This window comes from Dromiciops gliroides, chromosome 1 (assembly GCF_019393635.1).
Source record: "Dromiciops gliroides isolate mDroGli1 chromosome 1, mDroGli1.pri, whole genome shotgun sequence".
Classification (NCBI taxonomy): domain Eukaryota; kingdom Metazoa; phylum Chordata; class Mammalia; order Microbiotheria; family Microbiotheriidae; genus Dromiciops; species Dromiciops gliroides.
In genome coordinates, this window is record NC_057861.1 from 435,559,005 (window position 1) to 435,575,336 (window position 16,332).

General features: G+C 38.1%; 1 protein-coding gene across 1 annotated transcript in view; it reads right to left on the reverse strand.

Annotated features, from left to right (window-relative positions):
- Positions 1 to 16,332, reverse strand: part of ARHGEF28 (Rho guanine nucleotide exchange factor 28) — a 392,384-nt gene that overhangs the window by 43,824 nt on the left and 332,228 nt on the right. The window contains exons 31-35 of the mRNA XM_043976410.1: positions 15,187 to 15,369; positions 13,359 to 13,490; positions 9,153 to 9,253; positions 5,310 to 5,348; positions 5,148 to 5,195 (exon numbers count right to left, since the gene is read on the reverse strand). Coding sequence (XP_043832345.1) covers positions 5,148 to 5,195; positions 5,310 to 5,348; positions 9,153 to 9,253; positions 13,359 to 13,490; positions 15,187 to 15,369 — 503 coding nt within the window. The remainder of the gene's footprint in view (positions 1 to 5,147; positions 5,196 to 5,309; positions 5,349 to 9,152; positions 9,254 to 13,358; positions 13,491 to 15,186; positions 15,370 to 16,332) is intronic.

Consider the following 16,332-nt stretch of genomic DNA (forward strand, 5'->3'; position numbering starts at 1 on the left):
CACACAGCTAGTAAGTGTTAAGTGTCTGAGGCTGGATTTGAACTTAGGTCCTCCTGACTCTAGGGCTGGTACTCTATCCACTGTGCCACCTGGCTGCCCCTGGGCCACTTCTTAAAATAATGTTTTTACACATATAAAATACATAGCATTATAGAGAAAATGAATTACATTGAAATACAGTCATCCAAACTTTTTTAAAAATCAAGTTCATAAACCTCAGATTAAAAACTTCTATCTAGCCAATCTCTAAGATCCCTTTCAGTTCTCTTTTATTAATCAATCAATCAACAGGCATTTATTAAGCCCAGAGAAGCAAGAGAGTTTAATATTTCAAGCTGACTCTTCAATTTCTTTTCTAAAGATCTGGTTGGGGATTTATATGGAGGAACATTAGCGAGAAAGCAATCCATACATCAGAAATGTAGTTTGCTATTGCTCCTTTGACCACATTTAAATAAATCTATCATGCAGGAATTGAGTATGTGAAATTATAAGACCAAATGGTACTCTCCTCCTAACCCCTAAAAGGAGTCCTTCTTTAGCTATACTGGCTCCATAAGGACACAAAAAGGCAAGGGAGTCATTTGGCATTCACCGACAAATAATATCTTGCTAAACTATAAGGACTCTTCTGAGACTAGGAGTTAGGACTACTTCCCATGGTTATGTTAATGATCTCAGCTACTAAGCTTACTGGTCTTGCTCAGCACCATAGCTGGAAGGCCATGCATAAAGCATTGAGTAGAACTTATTTAACTGATTGCTTACAGGAGGCTGGGATGATTAAGGACAAATAGACAACTTACAAATCCACAGGACATTACTAACTAGATTTAAAAATCCTTTTGCATTATAGTATCTGACTTTGAAAAATTTGGCAGTATCCCTAAAAAAAAATTGCCAAGATTTTGAAGGATTTGACAAAACCAGAAAATCTCAGTGAATGCCCATGGCAGCTTTTAATTTTAAAAGCTCCCATTTTAAAAGTGTGAAAGATTAGGGAAAGGATAAACCCAAAATGAATACATGCTGGGTCTCTGCATAGATATGTATCTGGATATGACATTATTGTTTTCTTTGGGGTCCAAATTCACATTTTTCTCCACACCTCTTGGAACTTTTTTTTAAGCTTTCCACATAGCAGATGCTAGGAATATGGAGAATTGACTGAGAGAATCCCACGTGTGGGCACTTTTTTTTAAAACTAAAGAACTTTGGGTCATGTTTAAAACTAATACCATTCAACAGTTGGCTCTTATAGGAGTAGTAATTCATAATACAATAACTGGGAATGTTTGCATCTGGACAAAGAGGAAAGAAGGGTGACCTTGGGTAGAGAAGGAAAGAGACCTTAGGAAACCTTCACTAATGGAGAAAATTGGAAAGAGACAGAAAGAAACCAGTGAGTGAGAGGAAGGGTGGAGAGAGATTCCTGGTGTTCATCTGGTACCTTCCAATCCTATCCAACCCACCAAACATCGATTAAGTGCCAACTAGGTGCCAGGCAGTGTGGTATGGGTCTTGGCGCTACAAAAACAAAACAAAAATGTTCCCTGCCTTCAAGAAGCTAAATTCTATTGAAAAATGTAATATGTCAATAAATAAATAGCATATGCATGATAATTTGAGGAAGAAATGAGCATTCATCATTAAAGGGAAGGTTGGGGCAGGAAAGATATCCAGAAGTGTCATGTGTGTTGGTTGGCCTTGAGGATGACTAGAGATTCTTAGAGGCAGTGGTAAAGAGAAGTGTTTTTCTATCATGGGGACAGCCTATGGAAACACGTGGAGACAGGAGATGGAAGGTTGAGTTCAATTAACAGCGAGTTGGTCAATTTGGTCAGAATGTAGAATGAGTAAAGAAGAGAAATGTGAACTAAGTTTGGAAAGGACTTGAAATGCAAAGCTGACAAGTTTGTATTTCATCATGGAGACATTAAGGAGTCACTGGAGTTTCTTTGAAGGTTCTTGGAAGTGACATGGTCAGATTTGTGCTTTAGGAAAATTATTTTGATATCTATGTGAAGGATGAATTAGAGAGAAGAGATGAGGGAAAGCTGGAAGCCCAAAGTGGAGGCTGTTACAAGAGTGGAGGCAGGTGGTGTCAAACTCACCATTACATTATTCATAAGGATCTCTGCTACTGGGTACTGAGTTAGAACATCACAAATTAACATTACCTATGTTATATTGTATTTTTACTTAATTTGTTAAATATCACCCAATTACATTTTAACCTTCCTAGATGTCTGGTGTTTGATACCTCTAGGCTTGGAAACTGGTAATAAGTACTTGAATTAGGGTGTTGACCATGTGAGCAGAGAGAAGGAGGTGGTTGTAAGAAATGTCATAGAAATTAAAAAAGAAAAACAAGGCAGTGGAGGGAAAAGAAAGAGTGAAGGATGACTCCAAGGTGACAAGCCAGGGTGACTATAAGGCTAATGATGTTCTGAAGTGAAATAGAAAGGAAACATGGTTTTAATGGGAAAATCAATGCATTTTCCTCAGGACAGGTTGAGTTTTAGAGGTCTAAGGTATATCTAGATGGAGACAAACATCATAAAGCTAATGCTGTGGGACTGGCACTATGGAGAAAGACTAAGACTAGCTTTTAAAAGATGCTGACAAATCTCTGAGAGCCGATGTGATCACCAAGAGAATGTGAGTAGAAGGACAAGAAACAAGGAATGAGGACAGAACCTTGGGGATGTTCATCAAAGAAAACTGAGAAAGAACCATGGGACACATCTGAAGAAAAAACAGCTGACAATGATATCATGAAAGCTAAGGAACAAGAGTATTGAGGTGGGCAACAGTGTCAGAGATCAAGAAGGATGAAGGCTGACAAAAAGCTATCAGATTTTACAGTGAAGAGATCCTTGATACCATCTTATAGGGCATTTTTAGTTGAGTGGTAGAATTAGAAGCCAAATTACAAGGGATTAAGATGTAAGTAGGAGAAGAGAAAAGAGAGGCAAGGGGTATGAAGGTTTTTCCTAGGAATCTGGGTTTATAAGAAGTATACAGAGGGTCTCAAAAGTCTTAGGGCAGCCTTAAGTTTAAGCAGTTTTAATAGCTTTTAAGCTATTTTAACCTTTCTCCTATGCTGGTTATCTAAACCAATCACTGTTTTTTCTATGAAAACTTTCATTTTTTTTTTATTTCTACTGATCTTTTAAGGATCAACTCCAATGCTACTTCCTCCATGATATCTACCTCTATGTGCTGGCCATTGATGAAGCTTCCCACCCCAGTCCTCTAGAAGAACTTTGTTTTGCAACTCTCTAATGCTCTCGTTTGTGTCATGTTATATATTTTTCTTATTATCTGTTTATGCTTTATCTTCCACTAGACTGTAAATTCTATGGGGACAATAATGGGATCTCCCCTAGTACATAGGACAGTCCCTGTGTACCTCTGCCTCACTTAAATCAAATTCATGTGCAAGTTAAGACATTACCTGTGATGTCATTGGTCCTCTTCAAAAAGAACTAGGAGCAGCTAGCCCTAGAGTCAGGAGGACCAGAGTTCAAATCCAGCCTCAGACACTTACTAACTGTGTGACCTGGGCAGGTCACTTAACCCCAACTGTCTCCAAAAAATAAACGCTGGGGAAGAAAGACAGAAAGAAAGAAACCCAGATAGAAAGCCAGACAGAAAGAAAGGATGGAAGGATGGAAGGAAGGAAGGAAGGAAGGAAGGAAGGAAGGAAGGAAGGAAGGAAGGAAGGAAGGAAGGAAGGAAGGAAGGAAGAAAAAAGAGAGAGGATGAAAAACAACCCACAGAGTAGGCAATAAATGCTTGCGGAATGAAAGAAATATATGAAACACAGATGAAAAAGATGAAGTTACATTATATATAACATGACTTTCATATATGGGGTAAGATCTCTGATTTCATTGGCATAAGGAACTCTGAATCAAGAAAATCCTGTTACTAATGCAGATTAGCACCATCTCTAACATATAATCTTAGAGACTCTACTGAGTCACTAAGAGTTGCCTGAGAAACTTTAGAGAGGGTAATGTTTTGTCCAGGATTACACATCCAGAATGTTCAGAGGCAGGACTGGAACTCAGATCTTCCTGACTCTAAGGCCAGATCTCTATCCATTCCACCATACTACTTCTCAATGAGGCCCCGTCCTCAGACTAGATTAAAGGTTCTGAGAGGCCACCTGGACACAATATTGATCCTGTTTCCTGTGGGTCATTTCTATTTGATATGCTGTAAAAATTAATTGGCCTTACCATACCCTCAATCCATAATTTGATTTTGAGTAGTTTGTCAAGACTGAACAAAAGGGAATGGGGACCATGAATACTGGTCCATCAAGAAATGCCTCCCTCCATCAAGAACCAGTGAGCAGCAATATTTGAATATGTTCTTATAGGATCACTGTCTTCTTTGTCTTAAGTCAAGTTGATAATTAAATGAAAGAGGGAAAGACAGAAAGGAAGAACAAGCAAATGAGCTGGGCCTCTTCCTTGTTTTGCCAAGGGCTGATCATCAAGCCTGACAATTTTGTGTAGTCAAACGTCATCCTAAAAGTTCCAAGCCTAGATATACCATTATCCCTTTCCCATCGTGACTTTCCCCTTCATAGTTTTGATATATTTGTGGAAGCTGCAGATGACATGTGAAGGTCAGCTGACAACACAGAAAAAGTTTAAAAATTCAGAAATGAATAAAACATATGTATAGCATTGTATATCAACATATTTTATATTTTAATACCATACTAATTCAGAATTCTTCTCTGGTATGAAGGGAGGGCCAAAATATTTTACATAGATTTTCTGGATTGCAGGGGTGCCACGCCCCTAACCCCACAATGTGGAAGGGATAACTGTACAAAAGAACATAAGTATTCTAAAGAAAGCATGAAGTGAGATGCTCCACTAACATGACTAGGGCTCCTACAAAAGCATATTTTACAACATTGGAAAAGGGGCAAACTGCTTTATAAAAGAACTTAGAACACAAGACCAAGTCAGTTTGTTTCTTCTAGGTGAGTTGCTCCTTATACTTTGAAGGTTCTTTTCCTTTAGAAAAGCTCTAATTATTCAAATCCAGGAATCATCAAATAAGACAAATTACATGAAGGGAAACATTTACAAGGTCAAAACTAGTAAAGGGATCATTACCTGGAGGCTATACAAGAGACGAGTTAAGTTCTGGATGGCTTGTATAATCTGAAATATAAGATCAATACGGTCACGTGTTTTTTAAATTTAATTTTAAATTTGAAAGTTCAATTTACCTAAGTGAAAGATGTAAATGAATTATTTGTGGTAGAGGAAGCTCACCTCTGCCTGTGACGAACCTGGAAAATCTATGTATTCAGCCTACAATGAATAAAAATATAAGATTTGTTGTTGTAAATACAAATAACTACTACACCTTGGGGAAAGTACACTATATAATTTTAAAACAATCTCTAACTCCCACCCACAAAGAACAAAGAATTAATCTTTCTTATTGAAAATAATTTGGAAATTATCTTACATACAAAAAAAATCATAAATCACAAGGCCAAAGGTTACCTGGTACAAAACCAAATGGAACTTCTTCTCTGGGGACCTAGACTAGAACCCTGACTTTGGTAAAACACTGGATTCATGGTTCCCTGTGGCCTCTAAGGCTGACCCTCAAGGTTTCTCAAAGACCAGAATACACTGCAGCTAGGGTAAGGCTGTATACAAAAGCAAGGTTAGGCAGGCTTGGAGGGGAGTGTATGTCTGGAGATGGCATCCTGTTCCAACCCAGTCCATTTCTGAGCCTTTGTGACTCAAAAAACTGATAGCAAGGGGTGAGAGACAGAAGTGGTACTAGATAAGGGATTGCCCTGGGACAGTAATGCTTTGCTGCTTATAGGCCGATGTAGCCCCAGGACCTCTCAGGGCCCCAGTGGAAGCTTAACTCTCAAAAGTCCTGTGAAATGTGACCAGGAGGAGAAGAAGGCAGATCAGGGTCCCTTTGAGTGGAAGCTGCTGAGATTACAATGTCATGTTTGAGATCTCAAGCAACTTTGGGATGATTCTAGAGCAGAGGTTGTTAAACTGGAATCCAGACCCCCTCCCCCCCACACACACACAAAGGGTTTATGGAGAGATTTCAAGGAGTCTATGAAGCTGGATAGGGAAAAAACACATCTTTAAATTACTAACCTCTACCCTAAATTTAGCATTTCTTTATGCTGAGAAGGGGTCCATCCATAAACTTAACCAGACTGCTAAAGGGATCCAGGTTAAGAACCCCTGTTCTAGAGGCAATGTGAACATCTCTGAGCATCTCTAAAGTTCAGTCCATGATGACAGGCAAAACTTTAGACGATCCCATTACACTGAGAGATTCTGGCAAGCAACTACAGTCATTTATTTTTCTTTGTATCTCTAGCACTTAGCACAGTGTCTGGCTCAGAGTAGGCACTTAAAAAATGTTTATTGACTGACTGGCTGACCTTGCATGTGCCCAATGACTCAACAATTGAGAGGTTGGCTATACCCTTTAGAGCCTACTAATAAAGTTTTGCTTCTCTTCCTTTTCATTCCAGTTCCTACCTGCCTCAGAACCACTTCACTACTGTTATCTTATCTCTAGAAGGAAACCAAGGAGAATGGAACGTAATGAAACTCTATTTGACTATTTAACTACTTACTAATAACTGAAAAGATCTCAATTTAGGAAGTTTAAAGTAGTGTCTGAAAAAAAGTGGCTGGGTTATTTCTGACCTCTATGTATAGAAAGAAAGAAAGAAAGAAAGAAAGAAAGAAAGAAAGAAAGAAAGAAAGAAAGAAAGAAAGAAAGAAAGAAAGAAAGAAAGAAAGAAAGAAAGAGAGGAAGGAAGGAAGAAAGGAAGAAAGAAAGAGAGGGAGGAAGGAGATTATTTCTGAACTCTCTATGTATGGGGGAAACTATATGTGTGGAAAGAGAGAAAGAAAGAGAGGTTATTTGTGAACTATATATACATATATACATATGCACACATACATAGAAAAAGGGTCATTTCTGAAATATATATGTGTATATGTATGTGTGTGTGTGTGCACGTAAAAACTATATATGTGTATGTATACACACATATGTATAGTTTTCCCCAATCCATTTTCCTTCCCTCCTCCATTATTATAAGAACTAAATCAAAAAGTGGTTTGCTGTATTGATTTTTTAAAAAATTAGACCTATAGATACCTGAGGCATGAGAAACAGATAGGAGGGGTGTGTTATTTCTAGATAATTACCACTGGCTTCCCATGAGCTTTGAATGAGTCAGGCAAAAACATTATTCCTTACATGAAGAACTCTTTACCCTGGAGGCTCGCTCCTCTTTAATGGGGCTAGTCAGCCACCTTGTGGTAAATCTGGAGAGCTACAAGATCAACAAATGTGTTCCCTATTTCAATTTCAGATTTAATTGTTTTCAAACCTTTGTAGAAACGCCAAAAAGCCGCATATAGCTGACTAAAATAGTAAATTCCAAAGCAGTGTATTCATGTTATTTTCAAAGGCTAGATGGCAAATGACCCTTCTTTATGCCTCATTTCACTTATGGTAGATAGCAAAATCTTCCCAAAATATTGCTTTGGGGGCAGTTACTCTAAGAGTAACAACTTGATCCAACTTCCCATCCACCTGTAAGTAAAGGGGAGAAGAGAAGGTAGAAACCAGTTCTCCATCATAAAAATCTATTCAACTCCTGAGACACAAAAACACCTAAAACTATGAAGATGTCTTCACTGAGAAAGGGAAATTTTAAGAAATTGGTGAAAAGTTTAAAAACTTAAAATCAGAACTAGTAGAATAGAATATTTTTTCTTGGAAATATATGTATATGGAGACATGTAGTCTAGGTAATTTATCCATATGCATCAAATGGATGCATATGAACATTTATTAATAAGTATATTCCTGTTTTAGGTAAGGCAAAATTCTAGAGATTGAGCCAAGTTGTGCTATAGTAGAAAGAACATTAGATTCAAGGTCAGAAGACCAGGGTTCAAATCCTGTTCGTGCTACTTAGTACCTAAGTGACCTTGGATAAACATGTGATGACCCTGAGCTCTAGTTTCCTCATTAGCAAGATGGGGGGGGGAGGGTTGTACTAAAATCTAGTCCTTAACCTTCTTCTTTTTTTTGCATCATGGACTCTTTTCATGGTCTAGTGAAACCTATGGACCCCTTCGCAGAGTAATAATCTTCAAATAATTTAAGAAGATGCTAAGTTGCAGTTAGAGGTTAATGAATATATACGTATGTATATATACATATACATATATACAAACACACACACACATATATATGTATGTATATATATATATATATATATATACACATATATATATTTTCCCCATCCAAATTCAGAAACCTCCTGAAATTTATCCACATAACCCTTGGGGTCCACAGACCCCCAGGTTAAGAACCCCTGGGCTAGCTTTTCTCCCAAGTTCCTTCCATATCTAAATCGTATGGTAGGAAGAACATTGAATTCTGAGGCCCCTACTCCATGCCCTCAGTCCCATTCCATTTAAAGAAAATCAGAAGTGTCATATGGAGAAGAAATAGCAATTGCAGGGCTGGGGGGGGGAGGGGAGGTATGCTCATATGCCCATTTTTATAATTAATCAAAGAGAGATGCAAAGCTGGAGCCTCCTATCACCTAAAAAGAACAGCTTAGGTTAAAAAGATTCCACCCTAAGACATAAGCAGATAGTGTGGATGACAGTGTGGAAAAACATGGGGTCTGAGAAGTTGGTAAGAGTCAGGGAATCTAAAAGGAAAGGCTAGGCAAGAAGAAAAAGAGGAACAAAACAAAGACAAAGAGGCCATTGAATGAGAAACTAGGAAAGAATGAAGAAAAGGTACACACACGAACACACACACACACACACACACACATAAGTGATTCATCAGATTTTAAATCTTTTTTAATGATTTTTTAATCTGCTGCTTTGTTGACACCTACATTGTATGGCAATTCATATGAATGTTTAAATTAAATGGGGGGGGGAGAAAAATTAACTTCAGAAAAATACAAATACAAATATCTGCTATCATCTCTCTTGTCATTCATGGTCCAGGAAATTTAATTTCAGCTGTCTTTTATTTTATAAGAGAATGAACGCATTTTACTAATAGATCAATAACAATACCTTCTCCCCTGCATCAGGGCTTGTCATGTTATTTACAATACCACGGATACAGGATTCCAAATCACAAGATTCTCTTCTTCCTTCTCCTTCGGTAACTTGTGCTGAAAGCACACCATTTAAGACAGAAACAGAAAGAACTTATCAAACCCATGCAAATACGCTAGATTAAACTATGAACGGATGTTAAATATTTGTTAATCCATAACATCGAATTATATTTATTGAAAGCCCCAATATATAAGGTGCTAAAACAGAACATGACAAAACAATAATAATACAATCCCTGCTCTCATGGAGCTTACAGACTAATAGAGAAAAGAATGGCAAAAATCCTTGAAAGAGGCAACTAGGTGTTGTAGTTGATAGAGGGCCAGACCTGGAGTCGAGAAGATCTGAGTTCAAATGAGGCTTTGGATTCTTACTAGCTGTAAGAGCCTAGGCATATTACTTAACCTCTGTCTGCCTCAGTTACCTCATTTGTAAAATGGGGATAATTAATAGCACCTACCTTCCAGGGATGTAGTGAAGATAAAATGATATACTACTTGTAAAGCACTCTGCACACCTTAAATTACTACACTATATAAATACTAGTTATCCTTATCATCACTTCTGATGGCTTTTTTTGTTTCTTGAAGTGGTATGATATGATGGTTATGGTAAATACAGGCTAGGTTCTACAACTCACTCCCACCTAATCAGGGAAGATCTTACCAAGAATTTAATACAGGTTCTATAGGACAGAAACAATAGAGAAAGCCATAGGATGGGGAGCAAGACAGTAGGAGGATTCGTGATAGACAAAAGAAGCAGTGACAAAGTTCACCTGTGGGACAAGGAGAATAAGCAAGACAGCAAGAGATGACAAACTTTCCAAAGCATATGAATAAAGGCCTTGGAAGCTAAGATGAGGTATTTTCACATGGGTCATAACATATATTGCATTCTAATGCATTGCCCAAGAAAAAAAAGCTCTTTATCATCCCCAAATACTTTTCATTCATTCTTTTCAAAACTATTGTTTCTTCATTTTTTCCTTATACTATACTGAATAGTCATATACATTTAAAAATTAAGAGTATCAAAGTGGGAGGTCCACAAGTGTAAAACATTGCAAATATTTTCAGCATTTTTTGATGTTTTGATCAGTTTTTCTGATGTTCTTGTCTTTTTTTCTTTGAAAAAGGTAGCTCTCTGGGAGTGGGGAGGGATACTGAGAGAACTTTTGTTAATGTAAAAATAAAAGATATCAATAACATTTATTTTTAAAATGGATAGCATCTGAGAAAAATCTGAAACAATTTCACACATATTTATTTACCTTTACCCATTAAGATTCTCTTATGGGATTTTAAATTTATTTAACAATGCTATACAGCAGAACTTAAACCCTATCCATTGCATTTTTTAATCTCTCAGTTTTTGCATACGTTATCTTATTTGCTCCATTCCCAGAGTTCTGATAAAACCTGTGTATATTTTGTGACTTTTTTACTGTCACATACATAAACATGTATGTGTATGAAGAAAGGATTTGTCATTCCATTAGTCAAAGGCATTACTAACATGGGAATCCCGCCCCCCCATCCCAGGTAAAATTAAGCTGCCTTTTATTTAGCAGATAAGTCACAGAGGCACACAGAAATTAAATAACATACCCAGGATTGTAGCCGGTGAGTGTCAGGGGCCTGATTTAAACCTGGTTCTTCCTGACTCTAAACCCAGCACTTTCTTCACTACTCCATGCTGCCTTCTCGCTCCCCTGCTGGCCCCACCTTCCCACACTCATTTTCTCTCTTCCCCTCTCCCCCTTCATGTGGGTGGATTTTTCTATGCCATCTTGAGTGCCATCTTCATACCTGTGTGGGGGAATATGCTAAAGTGCTTAAAGAAATAAGTGATTTCATCAATTTAGATGTTCCCTCTAATAATTGAGAGAATGATGCCTGCTCACCACATCTTATCCATGTCTTCCCACAGGGGAACATATTCATTTAAAAGTGTTTATTTCACTACCTATATACAGTAGAGATCTTCTGAATTAGAGCCACTAGAAGAACTCTGGACCCTCCCCTCCTTCCCCACCCCCCACTTCCATGATGTGAAAAAATCCCTTTCTTATGTATAAGTAAAATATCTTTTTAGTGGTATGGGTTAAAAGATCTAAGTCAACTTGAGAACTGCCCCCCACTTCATTTCACTTTATTCAAAAGAGGATTCCACTGTTAGACACTTTACATAACACTCAATAAAATATACGAAATAGATTGCTAAAGAATCAATCCTTTTCCTTTCCTGAGAGAAATTATGACAGTAACATTTTAAAACAAAACGAAACAAAACAAAATGATAAAAAACCCTCAAAAGGAAGTTGAGTCAAATGAAGGCAGGAGAAAGAAAGAGAGAAATAGAATTGCCCCTCATTACAGGAGGTATATTCCCTCTCAGCCTAGTTAAGGGGTTTTCCAGCAGAGGGCATTCCCAACAAAGCAAGGCCCTCATTCCATGAATTCTGGGTCAGACTTTGAGAATCTAACTCAGTCTGGAATCCTGGGATATCTTGGGATATCTTGGGCCTGACCTTGAGTAAACTAAATACTAAGGAAATCTCAGAACAAACCAAGTCACAGTCAAGTATCTCCTAGGCTCAAGAGGACTTTAGGCTTTACTGAACTCCCAAAAGAGAACTCACCCTGGGCAGGAGTGGAATGACGATCTCTGCCCCTACTTACCAGTGACCCCTCTGGGGCTAGCACAATGCAAACCAGCCCCTCCAGATGCATTGACCCCAGACCCAATTAGGGACTGAGAACATCATTCCCTTCACCATTCCCCCTGCTCTGTATGCGCCTTGATGACACAACATTGGAAAAGGCTCAGTACTGAAGGTTCCAGACATGTTAATGGGTGAAAGGGAATACACTAGGAATTTTCCTAAGCCCTGTGATGAGACCAGGTGATAGAAACAAGGAGACTTTGGAACCACCTCAATCATGGAGAGGAAGGAAGAAGTGGCCATGTGCTCTCTGCAGCTGCAGGGATGGAAAAGGGGTCCTCTTCCAATACTCCCTTGGGTGGAAAGGGAAGAAGCAGATGCCTACACATATTTTTAGATAGTACTTCCTCAATCACAAAAAAGTGATTCTTCTTTAAAAAGGAAATAACCCTGTGCAGCTCAATCTGGGATTTGTAGAAATGGGAAACATGTGTCCGCATTCTGGAAATAGAAACTGAAAATTAGACAAAGCAGGACCTGAAAAGAAAAATGTATCATATCATACTGTTTGTAGTATTTTAGAAAAATACTCTCCTGCTTCTGTTTATCTTCATTAAAAGGACACTGAATTTTTAAATAAATGCTAAGGCTGCAATTTTTTTCCTCAAAAAATTCAATACTTAAAAAGGGATTAGTCATTTTGCATTTATGACCGTTTGGAAGGAGGTTTATGTCATCCATCTGTGGCCATGATGACACGCTATGCACCCCTACCTCAGAAACCTTTGCAGAAGCTGCCAATCAGCACAGTGCCCAGCTTTTTGTGGATGCTGATAAGTAACACAGCTATGAGGTCTTCAAAGTTCTCCTAAACCATCTTCCTTCACCCCAATCTTCTCACATTTGAAAGAAATTGGAATACACTCTTAACTAACTGGCTCTGAGCTGAGCTCTGATATCCCCTATTCAAGAAAACTTCTTTTGACATCCTTATCTCTCTTTTATCTGTTTGGTGTCTTTATGTTTGGGGGAAAGGAAGCATGCATCATTTCTAATTGTCTGGGCTTGTCATTTCAGTGGGTACATGAGGCCAAAGTCAAAGGTTAGATTCCTGCAGAAAGCAGTTTGCTTTTGGCTAATCGTCTCTTCTATAGACTACACCTTTAGCCTCAGCCAGTCACTTCATCAGCAGAGGGGTGCTAGGTCAAAGAGAATAGTGTCAGCTCCTCCTATCCCCTCGCCAGAACTGGAAAAGTATTCATTCCCCAAACCCATGCCCCACCAGTGACCAGGACAGTGTAATTTTTGCATATGGACAATCTCTTTCTAATGAAGAGTTTAATGTAAAGTTATAGAGATGGCAGAGAGGTGGATGGCAGAAAGATAATCAAAGTCCTAATTAGAAGGAGGCAAATTCATCTAATAAGATCCATTCTCCCCCAACACCCTGGCTTGTTTTTTGGTCCATTCCAAAGCCTATTTCCACTTACAAAGAGTAGAAGATGCGACTACTTCACTAGCCTGGAGTGTGTCTGTCGAGCTTACTTCTCCACAATTTTCTTCTGATGAATGATTTGCATCACCTGTTTGTGTAGCCATCACAGCAACTTGGAGGCTTTCAGCTAAAGAGACAAATGCACAAGACTTGGTTAAGGGGGAGAGCTAAATATTGAAGTCTGAAGGGTCTCATATATACTAAAATGTTCATGGAAGCATTTTTGTGATTAAAAAAAACTGGAAGCAAAGTGAAAGTCCACCAAATGACCAAACAAATTGTAGCATATAAATATAATGGAATATTACTGTGTCTTTTGAAATGACATAAAGAATTCAGAGAAACATGGGAGGATTTGTTTGAAGTGATGCAGAGAGAATTCAGCATAACCAGAACAATATACACAGTAATTATAATAATACAAATAAAACAACTGTAATGGCCTCAGAAAGTGGTGATGAAATATACCTCTCTACTTTCAGTTTTTCAACTTAAGGAGTATAGATTTAGAATCTGGTACACACTGTCAAACATATAATATCTATATCTATAATATATAAATATATAAAATATATTTTAATATATCTATAATATATAAAAATATCTATAGATCCTGCTTAAATATTTTTCTATGTAACCAGGGAAGATTCAGTATTAGCCCAGAAATGATTGTGATGTGTAAATACACAGTACACTTGTGGTGACCGATACAAACAGTAACAATAAAACTTTTTTTTTTTAAAAAAAAGAAAACAAAATAAATCTATATGTTGGAAAAAGTTATCTGCAGTTCAATTAACCAAAAGATGCTGCTACAAAGTAATTATAAAAATACTATTTGGAAATATTAGATATTCATGAAGACTAGGGCTAAAGCATTTGATTTTAAATTAAGGCATATCGATTGGGGAATGGATAAACAAATTGTAACAAATTAATGTAATGGAATATAATTATGCTTTAAGGAGTGATGAAATGAAGAGTGCAGAGAAGGATGGGAAGATTTATATGAAATAATGCAGAATGAAGAGAGCAGAACCAATAAAACAATATGCACAATGACTACATTCATATATGTGGAAGTAAAAGGGATGTAAAAACAAATATGCAAATAAAATTAAAATGAAATGAAAGGTGGTCAAACAAAATGAGGAAAAGCATCATAGGGATCCACCAATTTTGAAAAAAAACAACTAATGGCCACATTCTAGTATGAATGCCCACTAAAAGTTCTCAGGTACAAGTGGAGGTGTTGATCATCAATCATTTCAGGCTGAGAAGCCTGTTAGTGGCTAAGCTGGCATCTTAGGTGCTCTCGGTTCTCTCAATGACAACCTGAATTTAGGGCCTGGCACTGTTTGTCACACATCCAGTCAAAAAAGGGAAAAATAAATAAAAGTAGCTGAACCCATAACAGTCCAGCAAGCAATTATTAAGTGCCTATTCAGCATATGGCCATGTGCCAAGCACTGAGCTTACAACAAGTAAAAAAAAGTTATTTTTTCTATCAGTAGTCTAGTAAAAGTCTTGGGGGGCGGGATGTTCAAAACTCTTGGCTAAAATGAGCTTGGCAATGTCTCTGACTTTTAGTCATAGAGAGAGAGTATCCCTGTCACCCACGATTAGGAAGCTTCTCTTTGTCTTGGACTTCTGTCAGAGTAAATCCATCACAACATCCCTCACTTTTGGAAATCCCTTCACCTTGCTGGGCCTCAGCCTGAGGGGTTTAGGTGAGGTGCTCACTGAGGTACCCCCCAACCATCGAATTCTATGTATCCAAATAGCAGCTGAATTTGTACAGCTTCAGTTCTAAATCAACTCACCTTCCTTGAGTGCTGCGGCTAATAATGAGGCAGCCTGAGGGGCTTCTCCTGGGTCAGGCTTAATAAGGAGATGAGGTTCTAAATGGACATCTTCAAGTCCACTCATTTCTCCAAGTTCTGCATAGATATGCAGCTTCTCTTCCAAGTACGTGCAGATCTGTTGGTCCTGGTTACTAAGTAGCTCTGTAAAATTATATTTGCCAAAGGGTAATACCACTGTTGACATTAGAACAAACACAGGGGCAGCTAGGGGGTGCAGTGGATAAAGCACCAGCCCTGGATTCAGGAGTACCTGAGTTCAAATCCGGCCTCAGACACTTGACACTTACTAGTTATATAACCTTGGGCAAGTCACTTAATCACCATTGCCCACCAAAAAAAGAAAAAAGAAAAAAAAAGAACAAACACTACCCCAAATGAGATCATATATACTATGTGCTTTGCAAACCTTAAAGAACTTATGCTGACTTGTTGTTCAGTTGTGTACGACTCTTTGGGGTGTTCTTGGCAACTATACTGGAGTGGTTTTCTGTTTCATTATCCAGATCATTTTACAGATGAGGAAACTGAGGCAAACAGGGTACAGTGACTTGCCCGGTGTCACACAGCTAGAAAGTGTCTGAGGTCAGATTTGAACCCAAGAAGATGAGTCTTTCTGACTCCAGTCTTGGCTCCTATCCACTGCTCCACCTAGCTGCCCAAAGAACTTATACAAGGGGCTCCAAATAGTTTGAAATCATTAAAATTATAGTAAGATTTTGGGGGGTACTATGCATAAATGTTAACTATTATTATAACATGGGTCCAAGTTATAATTCCATTAAATCAGTGCTCCTACTTTATGTAAAGCTTGGTGCTAGCCCATGAGATGAAAACACAAGAACAGGAGTCCCTAACATCAAGAATCTTAGATTCTATTGGGGAGAGGGGGCAGATAGGACAAAAGTATCTGACATTGCACTGTTACTAGTTCAAAGAAAATAGCATATTCTGCTATTTGGTGACAATTGTAACTTTCCCATCAGTCTTGAATCTAACGTTAGGAATGAACCCTTAGATGACGCTGTTATGACCTACCAACAAATCCAATACAGAAGTGTAAAAAGACCGAAGCTACAGACTGCCTTAGGCAGGTCTGAATACATT